The sequence below is a fragment of the Indicator indicator genome, chromosome 2 (assembly GCF_027791375.1).
Source record: "Indicator indicator isolate 239-I01 chromosome 2, UM_Iind_1.1, whole genome shotgun sequence".
NCBI classification, from domain to species: domain Eukaryota; kingdom Metazoa; phylum Chordata; class Aves; order Piciformes; family Indicatoridae; genus Indicator; species Indicator indicator.
Genome location: NC_072011.1, coordinates 17,180,635 through 17,197,463, shown reverse-complemented (window position 1 = coordinate 17,197,463; position 16,829 = coordinate 17,180,635). Strand labels below are relative to the sequence as shown.

Below are 16,829 nucleotides of genomic sequence, written 5' to 3'. Positions count from 1 at the left end.
CTAGCAAGCTCCATGGAAGATTTTAATCCTGTGAAGTTCGTGTTAGTATTCGGTTTGGAGCTCACATTAGCTTCCTACATGCTGAGTTGCTCTTTTTATATCCAGCCTTATCCCACTTACTATTTCTGATACTTAAGAGTAAGTTTTGCTGATACTTTCTTCATGAAATCTTCTCGTTAAGCTTGAAGGTTCACTGCTGTATTCTTTTCCCTATACAGGCTCGTGTTATGTATGATTTTGCTGCTGAGCCTGGAAACAATGAACTGACCGTCAGTGAAGGGGAGATCATCGTAATTACCAACCCGGTAAGACAGCTGAGATGGAATCAAAGCTTCAGTGTGTTTTCCAGAGCTGCTTCTAGCAGATGGAATAAAGAAAGTGTTAGCTGAAAGTCCTGAAGAATCAGCAGCTAAACTAAATGCAAAGAATTTTCTAATGTTTTTGTGGAAACAAATGCAGTGAGCAGAGTTGGAGGACACAGGCCTCCTCAGATTGCGTCTACACACTAAGGAATTTGCACAGCTCTGTTTCCCTCTAAACAGAGCTGAGTGTCAAGGCAGAGGAAGTTGCCAATGATGGTGATACCCTTTAGATCCAAATGTGTTGTCTTTTTTTTGATGTGCCTGATGTTCCACATTGTGTGTCTGTGTGTGTATTCTTTCAGGTGCTTGCCACTTGCATTTAAATCCAACATACCATTTCCCTTCTAGGTTTTGAGTTCTAATTACTTCAGCATTGTAAGTTTATTCAAAGAATTTGTTACTGAATTTATGTCTTTTCATAATTAAAGCTATATGGACAAGTTGCAGGGAAGGAGTGATGAAAATACTATGGTAATGTTATCAGGGAGTTCTTAAATTAGTAGTCATTTTGAGCACTGATGTTTGATTTGTGTGTACAATTTGAATTTGAGTGCACTTTTATTGTCCCCTGTAATTCTTACTCTTGGTAACAAGCATTAGTAGATTCTGCCTTTGATTTTTGTGTAGTGTTATTGCTCAGTGAAAAGACTTGCCTTTTAAAATACATAAACCAAAACCCACCTGATCTTGATGCCAGATTTTATTTATCTGGCTGTATAGGAAGCATGGGTTCTGCAGTATTAACAAATGCTTTGAAGAGCCTGGTCACTTATAGTTCTCCTCATATTAAAGGTCAGTGGAACTGAAAACTGTTTGGAGCAGGTACTTACAGAACCAGCATGCTCTTGGGTAGGATGCTATGCTGTGGCTCAGTTAATGGTTTAAATTAATTCAGCAATTCATTGTCATTTTACAAAAGTAGGATTAAACAAATAGTTCACTTTTGAGCTAGCTCTCAGTGAACAACATCTATGTGTTAAGGCAATATACTTAAAACCAAGTAAAACTATTTCATGCTGTCCTTGATTAAACTGCTGGATAGATTGTCAAAAAGGCTCTTGATCCTTTTTGATGTGATAAGTTTGGACAGCAATAGCATTAAGTCATGAAAGTCCATTGATGATTGCTCTTAAAGTGCAGTGGCGCAAATGTAACCCACAATGTCATTGCTCTTGCAGTTTAACCAAGATAATTGAATTTATAATCTGAGATGTCTAGTTATTTCTATGTTCTTGACTGTGTTTAGGTACATAAGAAAAAGCAAGTGAAAGTTTATTTCAACAACTGATCGATCTTTGCTGCTTAAAACCTTGAATACATAATCAGACTTTTCCTTACTATGTGCAGAATCACATAGAATTTCCAAGTGAAAGAACAAAATTGTGAACAAACAAATACTTCCATTAAAAAGGAAATTAAGAAAGTCTGGAATTCAGCAACTGTCTAGCATATGTGGTTCCAGTTTTCAACTGTGAGTTAGCTTGACCCTGGAATTGACTGCTTAACTGCAAAGGTCTACAAAAGTTTCTTAGTGTATGTAGACCATGGATTTAAAAAAGAAAATCCAAACAAAAGCAGGGTGCCTCTGCTGAGATCAGAGCTGAAGTGGCTTAATTCTTTCCAAACTAATAGCAGGAGACCTGCCTCGAGAATTAAAAGTAAGCTAGAAAGAGTGTCTCCAAGTCTTGAATGGCATGTGCCTCTCTTAATCTTGAGATTATCCTGAATATTCTTATGGGTTATAGCTCTCACTCATTACACACTTCTGCACCTTTGATAAGAAGTTACACCTGAGGGCTGTGTGGCCATTCAGCAAGACTTGGACAGAGTGGAGAGCTGGGCAAAGAGGAACCTAATGAGGTTCAACAAGGATAAGTGCAGAGTCCTGCATCTGGGAAGGAATAATAAACTGCACCAGTACAGGTTAGGAGGTGATCTACTGGAGAGCAGCCCTGTGGAGAAGGACTTAGGAGACCTGGTGGACAGCAAGTTATCCATGGGACAGCATGTGCCCTTGTGGCCAAGAAGGCCAATGGGATCCTGGGGTGTATTAAGAAGACTGTGTCCAGCAGATCGAGGGAGGTTCTCTTCCCATCCCCCCTACTCTGCCCTGGTGAGGCCTCACCTGGAGTATTGCATCCAGTCCTGGGCTCCCCAGTTCAAGAGGGACAGGGATCTACTTGAGAGAGTCCAACAGAAGGCTACAAGGATGATTAAGGGACTGGAGCACTGCCTTACGGGGAAAGGCTGAGAGACCTGGGGCTTTTTAGTCTGGAGGGGAGAAGACTGAGAGGGGATCTAATAAATGTGTATAAATATCTGAGGGTTGGGTGTCAGGAAGGAGGGGACAGCCTCTTCTCACTTGTGCCCTGTGATAGGACAAGGGGTAATGGACGTCAACTATAGCACAAGGAGTTCCACCTCAACATAAGGAAGAGCTTCTTTACTGTGAGGGTCACAGAGCACTGGTGGAGTTTCCTCTGGAGACTTTCAAGACCCATCTGGATGCATTCCTGTGCAACCTGCACTAGATTCTATAGCCCTTCTCTGGCAGAGGGATTGGACTCAAAGATCTCCAGAGGTCCCTTCCAACCCCTAGCATCCTGTGATCTGTGATCCTGTGAAGCAGAGATTTTACAGGTATTAGCAATAGTTTAATTCCTTGAGTCTTATTACTTTTTAATCTGTTGATTAATGCTTTGAAATTAGCATGGTAGTAGCTGTGTTTTGATTCAGTCTGTGTCCAGACAATTGGCTGTGGTTTCGTAAAAGATGAAAAGAGCTGAAAATCAACCTTTTCCCTCACCTCATGCTTGTTATATCTGAAGTCCACAATAGCTGTGTGAAACAACTATGGTATTTGTTCTGTTTAAATGAGTATGTTCTGCTTCAGCAGATTAAAGCAATTTTGTTCGTGTCATGCAGTCATAACTGTTTCAAACATGGCAGTTGACAGCAAGACAGTGCTTCCTCCTGAGCTGTTTAAAGTGTGCTGTGTGACTGATCCAGCAAAACTATTTCTGTATTACTACTTCCTTTAGGATGTTGGTGGAGGCTGGCTAGAAGGAAGAAACAGCCAGGGTGAGAGAGGACTTGTTCCAACAGATTATGTTGAGGTAAGCAACAATGCTACTCTGCACTAAGAAAGCATAACCCCTGGAAAGGCCATCCTCTGGCTCACTGATCAGACTGTAATGCTTAAATATAAAACTTCCAGTGTTAATAGTTGGAATATATAACCTTGTTGTAGCAACTCTATCTGGCTTTGGAGACAAGGGCAAACATGCCGTACAAAGCTACTGTGCTTCCTAGTGATTTCCCAAGAAATGCAGTAAACAGATCATTTGGTGAATACTGGTGATCTGCAGAACATGAGCTAATTTGAGTTGATTTTTGCTTTTGGGGCTCTCATGATCCAATAATTGCTTGTTTTCCTGTCTGAAGATACAAATACAGAAGTGAAATAAGTGAGACAAATGGTGCTGATGAGGCAGTGGCTTATTTGCCGCATGCTCAAAAATGTCTAGAATGGAACCCCATTTCTGGGACTCAGGATTTGGGATCCCAAATCCAGGGACCACTCAGGTCACTTCAGCGTGTGCTGATCTGCTTATTGTTTAAAGACCAGTGGTATTGGGGTGGGGGTGGAATGAGGATCTCAGTGCAAAGACTGCCATCTAGTTCACTCTTGGAAGGGCTCAGTGTCTGTCAGCAGGTTGCCAGATAGATGAAGACCCTGGCTGTGATTCCTGCAGCCTCCTCTTAACGCGTGAGCCTTCTTTCTTTTGACTAATGGTCTGTATATTTAAAGAAAAACAAAAGGGGGGGGGGGAAGGCGGACTAGACAGGGCACAGGGGTGAGGTGATATGATGGAGGCTGGCTGGGAAGACAGTGCTGGCTCACATGACCTTGTTTTTCTGTCTTCAGTTGGGTAGCTCACGGTCCAGTAGCTTCTGGCTTTCCAAACTTGCTGTCTGGAACTGATCATTTGAGTACTGAGTTCCCAGTCTCCAAGTAGCAATATTAAGAACCTTGTTAATCCCTAGTGAATTTATAGATAGGTATCCACTGCTAAAACAGTCTTACATGTTACAGTGTTAAAATGCAAGCTGATTCCATCTGTCGTGAAAGTAAATCATCCAGGTTACCACATCAGTTCATTGTAAAAGATTCCATTGAATTTGAATTCAGAAAGGCTATATGCAACCATCTTGAAGTCTAATTACATGAATGTTAGTAAGATAAACAGCATCATTTGATTAATGGAAGCAAAAAATCCTTGGTGACTTTTTCCATTTCAGATTATAACTGAAGGTGCAAAAGATGAAATTACCTGCGGTAACTCATTAGCCGACCAAGCCTTCTTTGATTCCCTTTCTTCAAATACAGCTCAGACTAACTCTGCGGCAAAAAGTAGTAATCAGGTACGTCTCATGCATGTCTTTCAGGCACACTGGGCAAGTTCTGTTGACAAAACTTCTTGCACTCTTAAGTTGTGCTTGTACTGTATTTGCAAGCCCTCATAAAAATAATGAAGACCTTGTGTTTTCATTAGGGAACACATCTGTTGAATTTTAGTGATAGATGTTAACAGTTTGGAGTTAGTCTCACTGCTGGAAAAATTAGTATTCTAACATTTTCAGAAATAAAGCATTTTTACTCTTTCCAGTCTGTAATCATATAAATCTGTGACAATCTATATCTCTGTGTAAGTGCACTCTTAGAAAATTTATTTTCAAGTAATTCCTTGTGTTAGCATACATTTTTTAAGAAACCAAAGCTAACTTTTTTTCCTTTAGAAATGTCTAGTATAGTTGTGTTGTCTGTGCATCATCAGCCAGAGTGAGTGTATGTATCTCTTTCAGAATTTGAGTAAGAGTTGTTTGACTGTTTTTTCTTTTTTCTTTTTTTTTTTAAATGCAGCAAGTTTATGCATTACCCAAGGTCAGCAGTATACTGGCCCTGTAATACACACAAATTGCAGTTCATTCATAATAGGTTTGGGAAAGGAGTAGCTTTAGGAAAAGAGGTTGTCTTATCTCTGCCAGTGTGCTATTCCTCTCCATTGTCTTTCAAACGCTGTGTGAGATGACTGGGAGAACCTGTGTTCCATAGTGTATTATAGTAAAACAGGAGGACAAGAGTGTGAACATGGATGCACCAAAGGCCATGCAAGATACACAGGGGAGAAGGTTTCGTAGGGATAGCATGCTTGGATCTTTTGTTTTCCTGGTTTGTGTATTTGTTTGGGTTTTGGTTGTTGCTTTGATTTTTTTTTTCTGGGTTTTGTTTGTTTTGGGGTTTTTTTGTTTGTTTTTTCATAGCAGAAACCATCCTATCACGTCATCAGGATTTTGTGTCATAAGTTCCTTTTTTCTCAAGTGTTGTTTATTGGGTTTTTGTTTTGTTGTTTGTTTTGTTTTTTCTTTCACCAAGTTCAGAAACTGCTGTTTGGTTATATGTATATTCTCAAGAAAAACAGCAGATTTTGATATGAAAACTGGTTACTTCAGCTTCTCTGATATATCTGGTAGCTCTTTCCAGTGGCTTATTGCTAATAGGAATTTGATTAGTGTATTAAACAGTCTTGTTTCCCACTTTTTGGCTCTTAAGCGTTTCTCCCAGGTAAGAGAACTCTCTAGTTTTTTTTGTGGAAAAAGAAATCAGTGGCTAGTGGTCCTCTTGATTAAGGCATTCTGGTTTTTCTAGCATTCTTCTGTAGTTTCTTTGATACTGTGACTTGTCTGTAAAAATGTGCATTGCTCCTGCGTGCATTGCATCGTGTCCACCAGGTTTGACATTCCTGTTCTGGTGTAGAAAAGTCTGCATTGATTCCTGTAATAGTGCATCAGGAGATTGTGTACAGAGTTGCACATTCATTGCATACCATTGCATGCCATTGCTTCTAAGAATACAATATTCCACCTTGTGGCTATGACCCTTCTTCTTAGATGTATTACTCTGCATTTGATTGTAATAACATTTGCATTAACTGGAGTTCACTTGGGCACTTTGGATTGATCTATGTCCAGATGACAGTTGTAAACAACTGACTTATTCAAGAGCCTGAATGAGTGAGTAGGTCAATATACAAAGCACTTCATCTTAAATGAAATTTGCATGTTCAGGCTATGGAGAGCAAAGAATAATGACAAGTTATTTTTCAATGTAAAGCAAATTGATGCTGGAGGTGGCAGAGTAGTGGGAACTAAAATGTGTATACATGTAGTTTGGTGAACTAAATAAGAAATGGCAGCATTCCTAAATGCCAATATTTTATGTGGTTATATTTTATAGTGATATGGAAAGGAGTACATGTTTATTACAAGAGGACTTTATAAAAGCACTTCTAAATAAATGGGGGACGTTTGGGGATTTTTCTTATTAGTACTGAATTGAAGAAATTATTTTCTGTAAATATTACATCACTTTAACATCCATTTAACTACATGACACCCTCACTCTCCAATTTCAGTGTCATAAGATGTTTTAATTGCTAGAATTCCTTCCATTCTTCAAACAGTAACTAGAAAAAAGAAACAAACAAAACCCCAAAACACACAAAACCAAACAAACAAAACAAAAAAAAAAACCTCACAGGTGGTTCTATAGTCTTTCCAGCACAAAGCCATATTAAAAATAATAATCTGACCTAGTTGAAATGTGTGAGTGTAGGGTTTTGTTGGTTTTCTTTTTTCAGAGACAGTTAAACCAGTGTAGTGATTTAACCCCAGTAGGCAGCTCAGCCCCACCCAGTGGCTTGCTCACTGAGCCCCAGCGCAATGGAGGAGAGAATCAAAAGGGTGAAAGTGTTGAAACTCATAGGTTAGGATAATGACAGTTTAATAGGTAAAGCAAAAACTGTCCATGTAAACAAAGCAAAACAAGGGATTCATTCACAGCTTCCCATTGATAGGCAGATGTTTAGTTAACCTCAGGAAAGCAGAGCTCAGTCAAACAGTGGTTACTTATGAAGACAAACTCCATGACTCCAAACATCTCCTCTTCCTCCTTCTTCCCCACAGCACTTGTTGATGAGCACTGTCATATATGGAGGAATATATCAACAGCAGCTGCTCCAGCTGTGTTCTCTCCCAGCCTCTTGTGCATCCCCAGCTTACTCACTAGTGGGATAGGGTGAGAAAGAGAGAAGGCCTTGTCTCTGTGGGCATTGTTCAGCAATAACTTAAAATATCCCTGTTACCAACACTGTTTTGGTCACAAATCCAAAACATGGCACTATACCAGCTGCTATGAAGAAAATTATTGCAGACAATACCAGTGCAATGAGTTATAATTGAATGCAAACTTTGTCTATAACTGTTTCTCTGTCTTATTTTTGAAGTATGAACTGGTTAGTGTGTCAGTTTAGAAATCTATCTTAAATGGCTGTGTGCTTCTGAGAAGGCTTCCAGCAAACTTTTTCACTTCATAATTTATATTTTTGTTGATCTGTCTTCATATGCCATGATGGGTCTAGGGGACGACTGCTTTTCTTAATTCTCTATTACGTGCAGCACTGCTACTTATAAATGATTATAGCTTTCTCAAGTAAGTTTCTACTCATGCATGTCTTTCTCAAAATAAAAAGCTTACTATCTACACCTTGCCCTGTGTCTGTATCTGTCCCTTTTTGTTTTCCAGGCAAACAAGGTTTTGGGTTTCCTAATCTGTAATCCGTAACTTTTGTTAAGAAAGCAGCATCAACTCTGACACCACCCTACTCTTTTTTTGTCCTTTTGTAAGAAGGCTTTTTGTTGTTGTCCCTGAAAACTAATTAATAAGCAGTATCTAAAAGCAGCTGGTTTTACTTCCCTTTCTTCACTGAGAAAAAGATAAAATGACCACAGCAACACTGGTATTATGCCTTCTGTGTTTGTCACAGAGGTAAAGTGATGGTAGAAAAGGGGCACAGAAGAACTGCTAAGAAGAAGAGAGGAGTTCTTCATGACTCTTGACAGTTCACTCTTCCCTAGTTTGTTCCTTGCATCAGAAGTATCTCAGCAATAGTTGCCTTGGTAAAGCTTGCAGCTGCTCTTTTAAAGAGCTACCTGTAGAAGATACTGGGAAGATGAAAGCAATCAAGAGGAAGTAATGAAGCTAATTACACACAAACACAAGGGGGGAAAATGACTCAAGGTGACTAGATAGGAGAATTTAATGTTATATCTACACCATAACATTTGTGTTTTAACATGTGACAAGCCTTGAAAAAAATTACTTGGCAAAATACAATTTAAGTAACCTTTAACTGCCAAAGAGGTAGGCTGTTGCATGGCTTTTGTATGGATCTCATACTGTTTTGACCTTGTAGCCCTTGTAGAGGGAATGAGAAATCTTTCTCTGTCAAGCCACTGTTCCTCTGAGTGGCAATGCAGGGTGCTAATTTTAGGCTGTCACTTGGAACAATCAGTGAGTAAGTATATCAGCAGTTACGTTTTTCCTCTTTGTTAGAATTGCATGTATATGCTAAAGTAAGTTACCTGTAGCCTTTTCTGGTATAAGAATAACACCAGCAATAATGTCACTAAAATTAATATAAATTATGGCAGGCTAATCCAAATAAATGTCTGGAAACGCACCAAGCACACAATTTCTCATGGTAAATAAGTGATAAATTGTTCTCTTGTATTTCTTGGATGATGAGTTGTTTGCAGGGACTGTAGCAACTTTTTCTTCTATGCTTCTGAATAGTGCTTCTCGTGGCAGTTGACCAAGAGATAGTTAGCATGGTGGTGTTTGGAGCCTTTATAATTAAATGTATATGGAAACATAAGCATTAATTCATTGTGAGTAGTTTCTTCCAATTGTTTTTGGATTTGGTGGTCAAGACCAGTGCTTCTCAAGTCACAATGCACTTGCATTTATTTTGCATATATTCCAGAAACTGCTGTTGTAACAACAGTGAGCTCTCTCCATTTTAAACCACACCTTCTGGTGTTTTTTCATTTATTTAATTTCAAATGTTGTAGAAGTTGTGACCAAATACCAGCTTTCCATTTAAACAATAGTGTTTATCTGAGTTACTTGGATTTTACCTAAATTACAACTATATTGGCTGGCCCAATATAGAAGCAAAAACTTTCTGTGCAGTATTCTCATTAGTGGTCTGTAAATTAGCTGTATGTACAATTAGCCATAATGGAGTCCCAGCTTTGCAGTCTGTAACATGCATGTTTGAACAGAGGTTAGAAGTGCCGTAAGTTGCAGTATACTATGTATGTTGCTCTGTATGCTTTTTCCACCTTTTTCCTCTAGAGCTTAAAGTCTATCTTTTCTTTTTTTTTTTTTTTTTTTTATCTCTCTGGAGAATAGAAAAGTCATATTAAAAATGTGTAAATGGAATTGAAGTGGAATACTGCCTGCTTCAGGGTGGAAGTGGATCACCAGCTATGTTGACGTAAGAGCTGTAGATGTGGATTCACAGTATTTAAGATATAAAAATAGTTCTTGTAGCTAACCATAAGTTGCATTTGTAGAGGAGTTTGTTCCCTTTTCTTGACACTAGTTCTCTAATCACTGCCAAGTCTACTTCTGTATAAAGATGACTACAGCTCTTCTAGTCTGGATAAAACAAGTATCCTCAGAGTCCACATTTTTGTGAGTTACAGATTTGTCAGTTAATTCTGGTGTGACCTTGGTATGAATCCACTTTTCATCAGTTATGTTGTGAGCAGCGTATCAAAGCCCCATGACTAGGTACAGGAAGCAACTGACAGAAACCTCTCATATTTGTCTTGTTTTTTTTTCCAGTGGTAAGTGTGAAATCACTCAGGGTAGTTTTGCCCTGAGAAAGATAAGCTGCTACACAGTTGTGAAGGATATGAAAATGAATGGATTATCTTATCTCTTCCCTTCAAAAAATGGTGGAACTTCTGTGTAGAATAACTAGTGCCTAGCACACGTAGTTTGGTGTGCAGGAGCTTAGACAAGTCTTTAAGTGACCTGCTGTGTAGATGTAAGTTGCTGAACATGCCTAAGGAGGACACTGTAGAAGTACTTCTAGGAGGTGATGAAGTAAAGCTCCCAGAGCTTTATTTCATGTCTTTTCCACTCTTCACAACTTATTGCTGGAAATGCAAATTGTCATTGTTAAATTTGTGTACCATAACATCCCATACCCAGCTGCCTGCACTGCTATGAGCAGCAATAAATGCTAAGACTGAAGAAAATAAATATAGAACTCTTAAGAATGCACTAGTCCACTTACATGGAAATTTTGACATGCATGTTACTTCATTCCTGTAACAGAATTTCCATTCTCTGACGTTGCTACATGCGCAGCGAGTAGAAATGTTGTCATGGGGAATGTGACTTGTGTTTGCTTGAGTCCAGTTTGTTTGTTAAACCAGTAGACTGAATTACATTGTAAAACATGCAGGAAGGTTAACCATGGAAGTTAAAATTGTTTATGGAGTTCAGAAATGACTGCTGCCATGACTAACAAACCTCAACTCTTCATAAATGTATATGTTCATAAGATTAAGTGTTAAGTTGCCTTGATGTGGGTTTATCTCTGGAAGGGCATAGTGCAAACAATATCTAAAAAGATGAACAAGCAAAAACTGGTGGGTTAGAACTGTTCAGAAGCTTAAAAAAATAAGCAAAATAGCCAGTGTTTTTTGCTGGTTCAGCTTTTGTGATTAGTAACTTCTACTTCCTGTTACAGATGATGACACTGTAACCTGCTCTGTTGCTGTGCTGTGTATAATTTGAAAGCAACTTTTTTTTTTTCTGTCCTCGATCTCAATTGCAATATTGCATTCAGATCAGTAACAGGAATTTGTGTTTTCCATACAGGACTGGAAAGAGATTCTTACTTGCTTTGTATGACAGTGATTATACCAGTTTTAATTACAGAGTTGGTTTTGATTGGTTGGTTTTGATTGGTTGGCTTTGGTGGGTGTCCCAATGGAATCCAAAGGCTTAGTTAGACAGCAAGTCAGTAACCTGTACTATGATCACTCCTCCCTTTCACCTGCACCCATACCCTCAGTCAAAATCCGACTATGTAAATAGTTTTCCACAGTCAGTGTTCATATACTTTTTTCCCCTTGTGTTGTTTTCATTTGACCTCGTATTTCGTGAGGCAACCTTGTGGTCTCTTAGTTTGGCATTGGTTGTATAAAAATATTTTAACTTGATAATGGTGACAATCTTGTCAGCCCTCCTGTGAGTTTTACTTGCCTACACTTACAGTGGCATGTGGCATGCATGTGTTGTACTGTCTGCTTCAACACAGCCAGGGGCTTACTGCAGGATCTGGCTTCTATTCTGATTTTATTTTTTTTGTTATTGTTTATTGTTCACTGAGTACTTATTTTAAGGTGAAATTGTGGGCATTTGTCACTGAAAGTGGTAAGCTGAAAAACCTTAAGCCAGTAATACTCTTTAGCTCCAACAGAAAAGGACCAAGGGAAACTCCTAGCCTCTTTTCCCAAAATGGAAGGATAAAGCCTTGTTTAATCTTTGATCCTGGGATGTCTAAAGGACATCAGAGAGGAACAGGGAGTCTTCCTTCTGTTTCTGGCAGTTGCTGTGACTGCCACTTAAACTATCTGAAACATCTCACCTGTGTTTCAAGAAGAAACCATAAGGGATTGAAATTATATCCTTATCTTCTCTTGAGTTGAAGGAGAGCTTCGTCTAATAAATATAAACAGGATTTTTCGTGGCTGAAACTAAGCAAACTTCAATTTGAAAAAAAGAATTCCTTCAAGATTTTTTCCCCTCCTTGCATACCATCAGTGAGTATTCTTTGCTTAAATCTAAACTGTGTATCTTTGTAAAAGACCATTCTACACTTGAGACATGGGGTTTTGGGAGCTGAATTAGGAGTCAGATGGAAGTCCGGTGCCTGCCCTGCACTGTGCAGAAGCAATACAGCCTCTAGTCCACTTTTGCTGTGAATAAATCCTACCCTGCCCTCCCTGACCGCCCCCCTCTCCCCCCTCCAACCCCTCTTCAGGAGCATAACACCTTCTTATTGCAGCTTTGGCTGTCCTGGGCTTCCCTTGATCAGACTTACTTTCTCAACTCACTGCTTCAGCATGCCTTCTTTCTCTGGGCAGGCTTCAATGTGTCTTTCTTGCAGTTGGAGGTCAGTATTTTTGAAGGCATAGTTACCTAGATCTTTTTAGATACTCAACTTAGTTTTAACACCTGAACAGTATGTTTGTTTTGGCTTTTGTCCGTCAGGAATAAAATGGATCTATTCATCCAACAGGAGTATCAATTAATACGAGGAAGGAATCTGCTAGGCACAACTTTAGTAGTCCATGAGATAATTGTTAATTTTTTTTTTTCTTACCTGGGCAGAGAGATGTCTGATTTATCTTAGTTTTACTCTCTGTAGCTTTGGATTCTCTGGAAACTAAAACACATGTCAATTCTTCCTATTTAATTCTTTATTCATTTGATGAAGATACATTCCAAGCAATAAACTGAGGATTTTCCTTTTGTGGTGGAATTTTTTTCTCATTCAACTGTAATTAGCTCTTTAAGAACATACTAGACTTCTTCTTGGCTCTCCCCAAGCTAATGATCTCTTTCTACAGTGAGTTGAATCTGCCCTTAAGGGGAGACTTAAAATATTCAGTAATGTTCCTTCTCGCTGTTCCCCAACTTGCCTTTTTGTGGTAATTTTTTTCTCCTAGGAGTGAGCATGTCAATAACACTCTACATAAGGGAAAATCAGCTTCCATTAAGGAGCTGATTCTTGACTGTAATCTCAGTGGACTTGTTTGGTGTTACCTTGAGGAGCACAGAGATGGAATATTTCATTTAAAGATTAGTTAGTTTCTTAATTATGCATGGTGTGATCTATCTTTCTATGCATTTGTGTTTGAGAGTGCTTGTATACTTAGGTGTGCTATATCAAACTATATTGACTAACTTAACAGCTTCTTGCAAGGGCTCTTCATCCTTTTGTGCTGACTAAAGAGGGATCGGAGGCTTATCCGTTTCAGTTACGGAAAACTAAAGGTGTGGGAACGTGTCAGTTAATCGTGCTGCCTTAATTAGAGTTTATTCAGCCAGAGCTAAGCCACACAAATAGCTTCTCGTATGGAATTTGTCAGCTGCTGAGATCCATAGAACTGCTGACTGGAGCTCATAGTACCCTTTTAATAAATGCTGTGTCTTTGCTTGGCCCTCCATGGTGTGGTGGGGCCCTGAGGATCACAGAATCACAGAAACATTCAGGTTGGAAAAGACCCTGAGGGTCACCAAGTCCAGCTAATAACCCTGCTCTAAGCAAACCTTCCTGTTTATGGATTTTTTTTTTTTCTTTTTGCTACTGTCAACAGCATGTGTGTGTATGAAGGCAGACGTTTAAAGAAAGCTCAAAGGAGACCTGTAAATGCTCTTGGAGATGTTTTCTATATATACCTTCATAACCCATCTCTTGCCCAGTGCCTCAGGAATGTGAACCCTTTGGCTGAAAGAAGCTGAATGAGAATAGAGTATCCCGCTCCTTTTATAGCCTTTGAGTGATAAACCCAGGGGCAAGAGCTTATCCAACATTTGTTTTGGATGCTTTGGGAGTAGTTTTCTGATTTGAATAGTGGTTCCATACAAGTACAGAAAACATGTGAGAGGGCAGTTTAAATACTCCATTTTCTCTTGTTGTACAGCCTTCAGTGTCTATCAGCACCTGTCTGCAAGTTCAGTGATGATTGCTCTTGATGGTTACTCTCTGATAGTGTACCCAGTGTCAATATTAATGCCTTCCTCTTGTTTTGCAGCAGATTTTAAGGTTGCTTTGCCACCCACTCACTCATGTACCAGATTTCACATGAACTACAGAGAAAAGGAAGACTTTGCTCAGTCTTTTGGCAAGCATCCCACTTGTGGGCTTTCATTTTCCAGTGGTCAGAACATAACTGCAGACGTAAATGCAAATGTATATTATGCAAACTAGTCTTTTTTTAGATGCTTGAAGTTATGTTAGGAGCAGGCATGCTTTCCCACGCGGCTGGGCCTCAGTGTGTGTATTTTTCTTCAGCAAAAATGATAAACTCTGGCTTATGGCATGTATGTTTTTTTTTTTTATTTCTTTACATAAATTCATCTTAGGTGAATATCATAGGAAGAGCAGGCTGCAACCTCAAAAGCTACCAGCAACTTCTTTGTAGTTTCTGTGAGTAGCACTCTGTATCAGCTATCCAAGAATTAGGTAGACAATGATACTGATAGGATGAGAGGCAACGAACACAGGGAGGAAGATCCACCTCAACATGAGTGAAAACTTATTCACTGTAAGGGTGATGGAGCACTGGAACAGGATGCCCTGAGAGCTTGTGTAATCTCTCTTCTCTAGAAATTTTTAAGAGCTGTCTGGATGTGTTCCTGTGTGACCTGCCCTAGGTGATCCTGCTTTGGCAGGGGGGTTGGACTCGATTTCCAGGGGTCCCTTCCAACCCCTGCCATTCTATGAGTCTATAGTTAGGAAGTAGTGTTCTTGAGTCAGATTTTTAAAAAAAAATCCACATAAGCTGTCCACATAATCTCTGTCATGCTATTGGTTCCTAGAGACTCACTGACTTTAGTGAGTCTTCTGAATGGCAATTTCTCCCTGGCTTGGCACTTTGCTCTTAATTTCCAGATTCTGGGAACAGGTGTTACATGTTACCAACAATATAGATCCAAAGCATTTTTGAGTCTCAAAGGTTTGATAGTGTCTGTGAAATCTGACTTTCAGATGACTTCAGGAAAAACTGAAGTGAGAGTTCTTGTTCCCAAGTAGTGTGTGTGTGAAAGATGAAATGAGAGAATTTATTGAAGTGGTATGTTCTGTGTAAGAAACAAACATTCAGCATTTTTTCAGAGAATAATGTGGGAGTTTTATTGAATTTTCGGTACCGTCAAATGTTCTAAGATTCATGTAAATGTTATAGGCTAATAGCAATTAATTTATATTAGGCAAACCTTCTTTAATATGCTGCTTCATGATAAAAATGCACTGGCTTCTGTAGGTCTTGAGACTTCCTTTTACAAAACTATTTCTCTCTCTGCTGAAGAAGACAAGCTTTGTTTGTCTCCCTTCCCTCCTACACTTCGGGTGTGTGGGTTTTGATTTGTGTGGATTTTTTTTTTCCTTTTTGTCAGCTAGTCTCTGCACTAAGTGTGTGGAGTTGACTGTACTTAACTAGTCAGTGCTTTTCAAAAAGTAGTGTTTAAAGTCAAGGAGCCAAACAGCATGCTCAGCTATTAATCCAGTTTACTGACAGGCTTGACAAATTGATGCAGTAGTTAGAGAAATGTCTGTTCTACACTCTCAATGAAGCTTCCACCTGCATAGCAGCAGCAGCAGCAGGGTATGCATGATTACCTTCACCAGAAGCTTCTGCTGAGAGAGTAGATCTACAGGGAAATGCCAGACTGTTTCCTGGCAGATGTTTGTTTCCTTCCCTGTCTTTGATGTGAATTAATTATGATCTGACAGGGGAGCTGAGCAGGTTGCTGGCCTTTATTCCCTACTGTCACACCAGTAGTGATGGTGTAGGTGGGCAATTTATGATTTACTTTTAGTAAAACTATTAATCTTTGTTAAAATAAATATTTGGAAAAATCTAATCCTTGACTTGAATTCCTGTTTTAAATGTGCTAATTAGTCTATGGCTGTATGTAATTAATAGTTTACATGCACCATGCTTATGGTGCTGGTGTAAAATTATTACCGTGGGTAAGAGTGCTTCCTAACACTGTTGGAACCAAATGGTTTAGTTTCCCTGAGGAGATGTAACATTCTTCTTAGTATGTATTGGTATGTATTGGTGTCACATTCTAGGTGCATTCATGAACTATGTAGCTGTAAAGCTGATCAGTCCTTCTATGTGCATTCAAGAACTTTGTAACTGGGACTATAAGATGGAACTAGTAATGTGCTGAATGCTAACTCACAGCCTGTATAGAAGATACTAAGGATTTGAAGAAGAAAGTGTGTGATTGTTACTCATTTCTTCAGCAGTTTTTTAATTTATTTTTGTCTGTATGTAATGTAGGCAAACAATGCCAGTGATCCTTGGTCCAGCTGGAATGTTGGGAAGTCTGGGAACTGGGATAATGGGAACACTGACAACTGGACGTCAAAAGCTGAAAGTGCATCTGGCCAGAGAAACAGTGCTTCAAATAACTGGGAGACAGCAGCAGCATTCGGTCATCCGCAGGCGTATCAAGGACCAGGTGTGCTAATAATGCTCTTGGTTTTGAATACGTTAGAGGAGGTGGACAGTAGAAGGAAGAATTGCTTAAATCTTTTGTTGCTGTAGCTCATGGCTTTAAAAAAAACCAAACAAACCAACAAAAGCCAACACCACAAACAAACAAAACCAACATAAAGCCAGTTTCCTAGTACCATGTTGCCATGTGTGTAACCTGGACACTAAAATAATAGAGTTTTAAATATAAAAATCTAATCCACAATAACAGACACCTCAAAATTGTATGGAAATCTGACAAGCCAT

General features: G+C 39.2%; 1 protein-coding gene across 1 annotated transcript in view; it reads left to right on the top strand.

The window, feature by feature from the left end:
- Nucleotides 1–221: 221 nt before the first annotated feature.
- Nucleotides 222–16,829, top strand: part of SNX9 (sorting nexin 9) — a 38,956-nt gene continuing 22,348 nt past the window's right edge. Inside the window, exons 1-4 of the mRNA XM_054395612.1 lie at nt 222–305; nt 3,404–3,478; nt 4,665–4,787; nt 16,368–16,548. Of these exons, the coding sequence (XP_054251587.1) occupies nt 228–305; nt 3,404–3,478; nt 4,665–4,787; nt 16,368–16,548 (457 nt within the window). The 5' untranslated portion in view covers nt 222–227. The remainder of the gene's footprint in view (nt 306–3,403; nt 3,479–4,664; nt 4,788–16,367; nt 16,549–16,829) is intronic.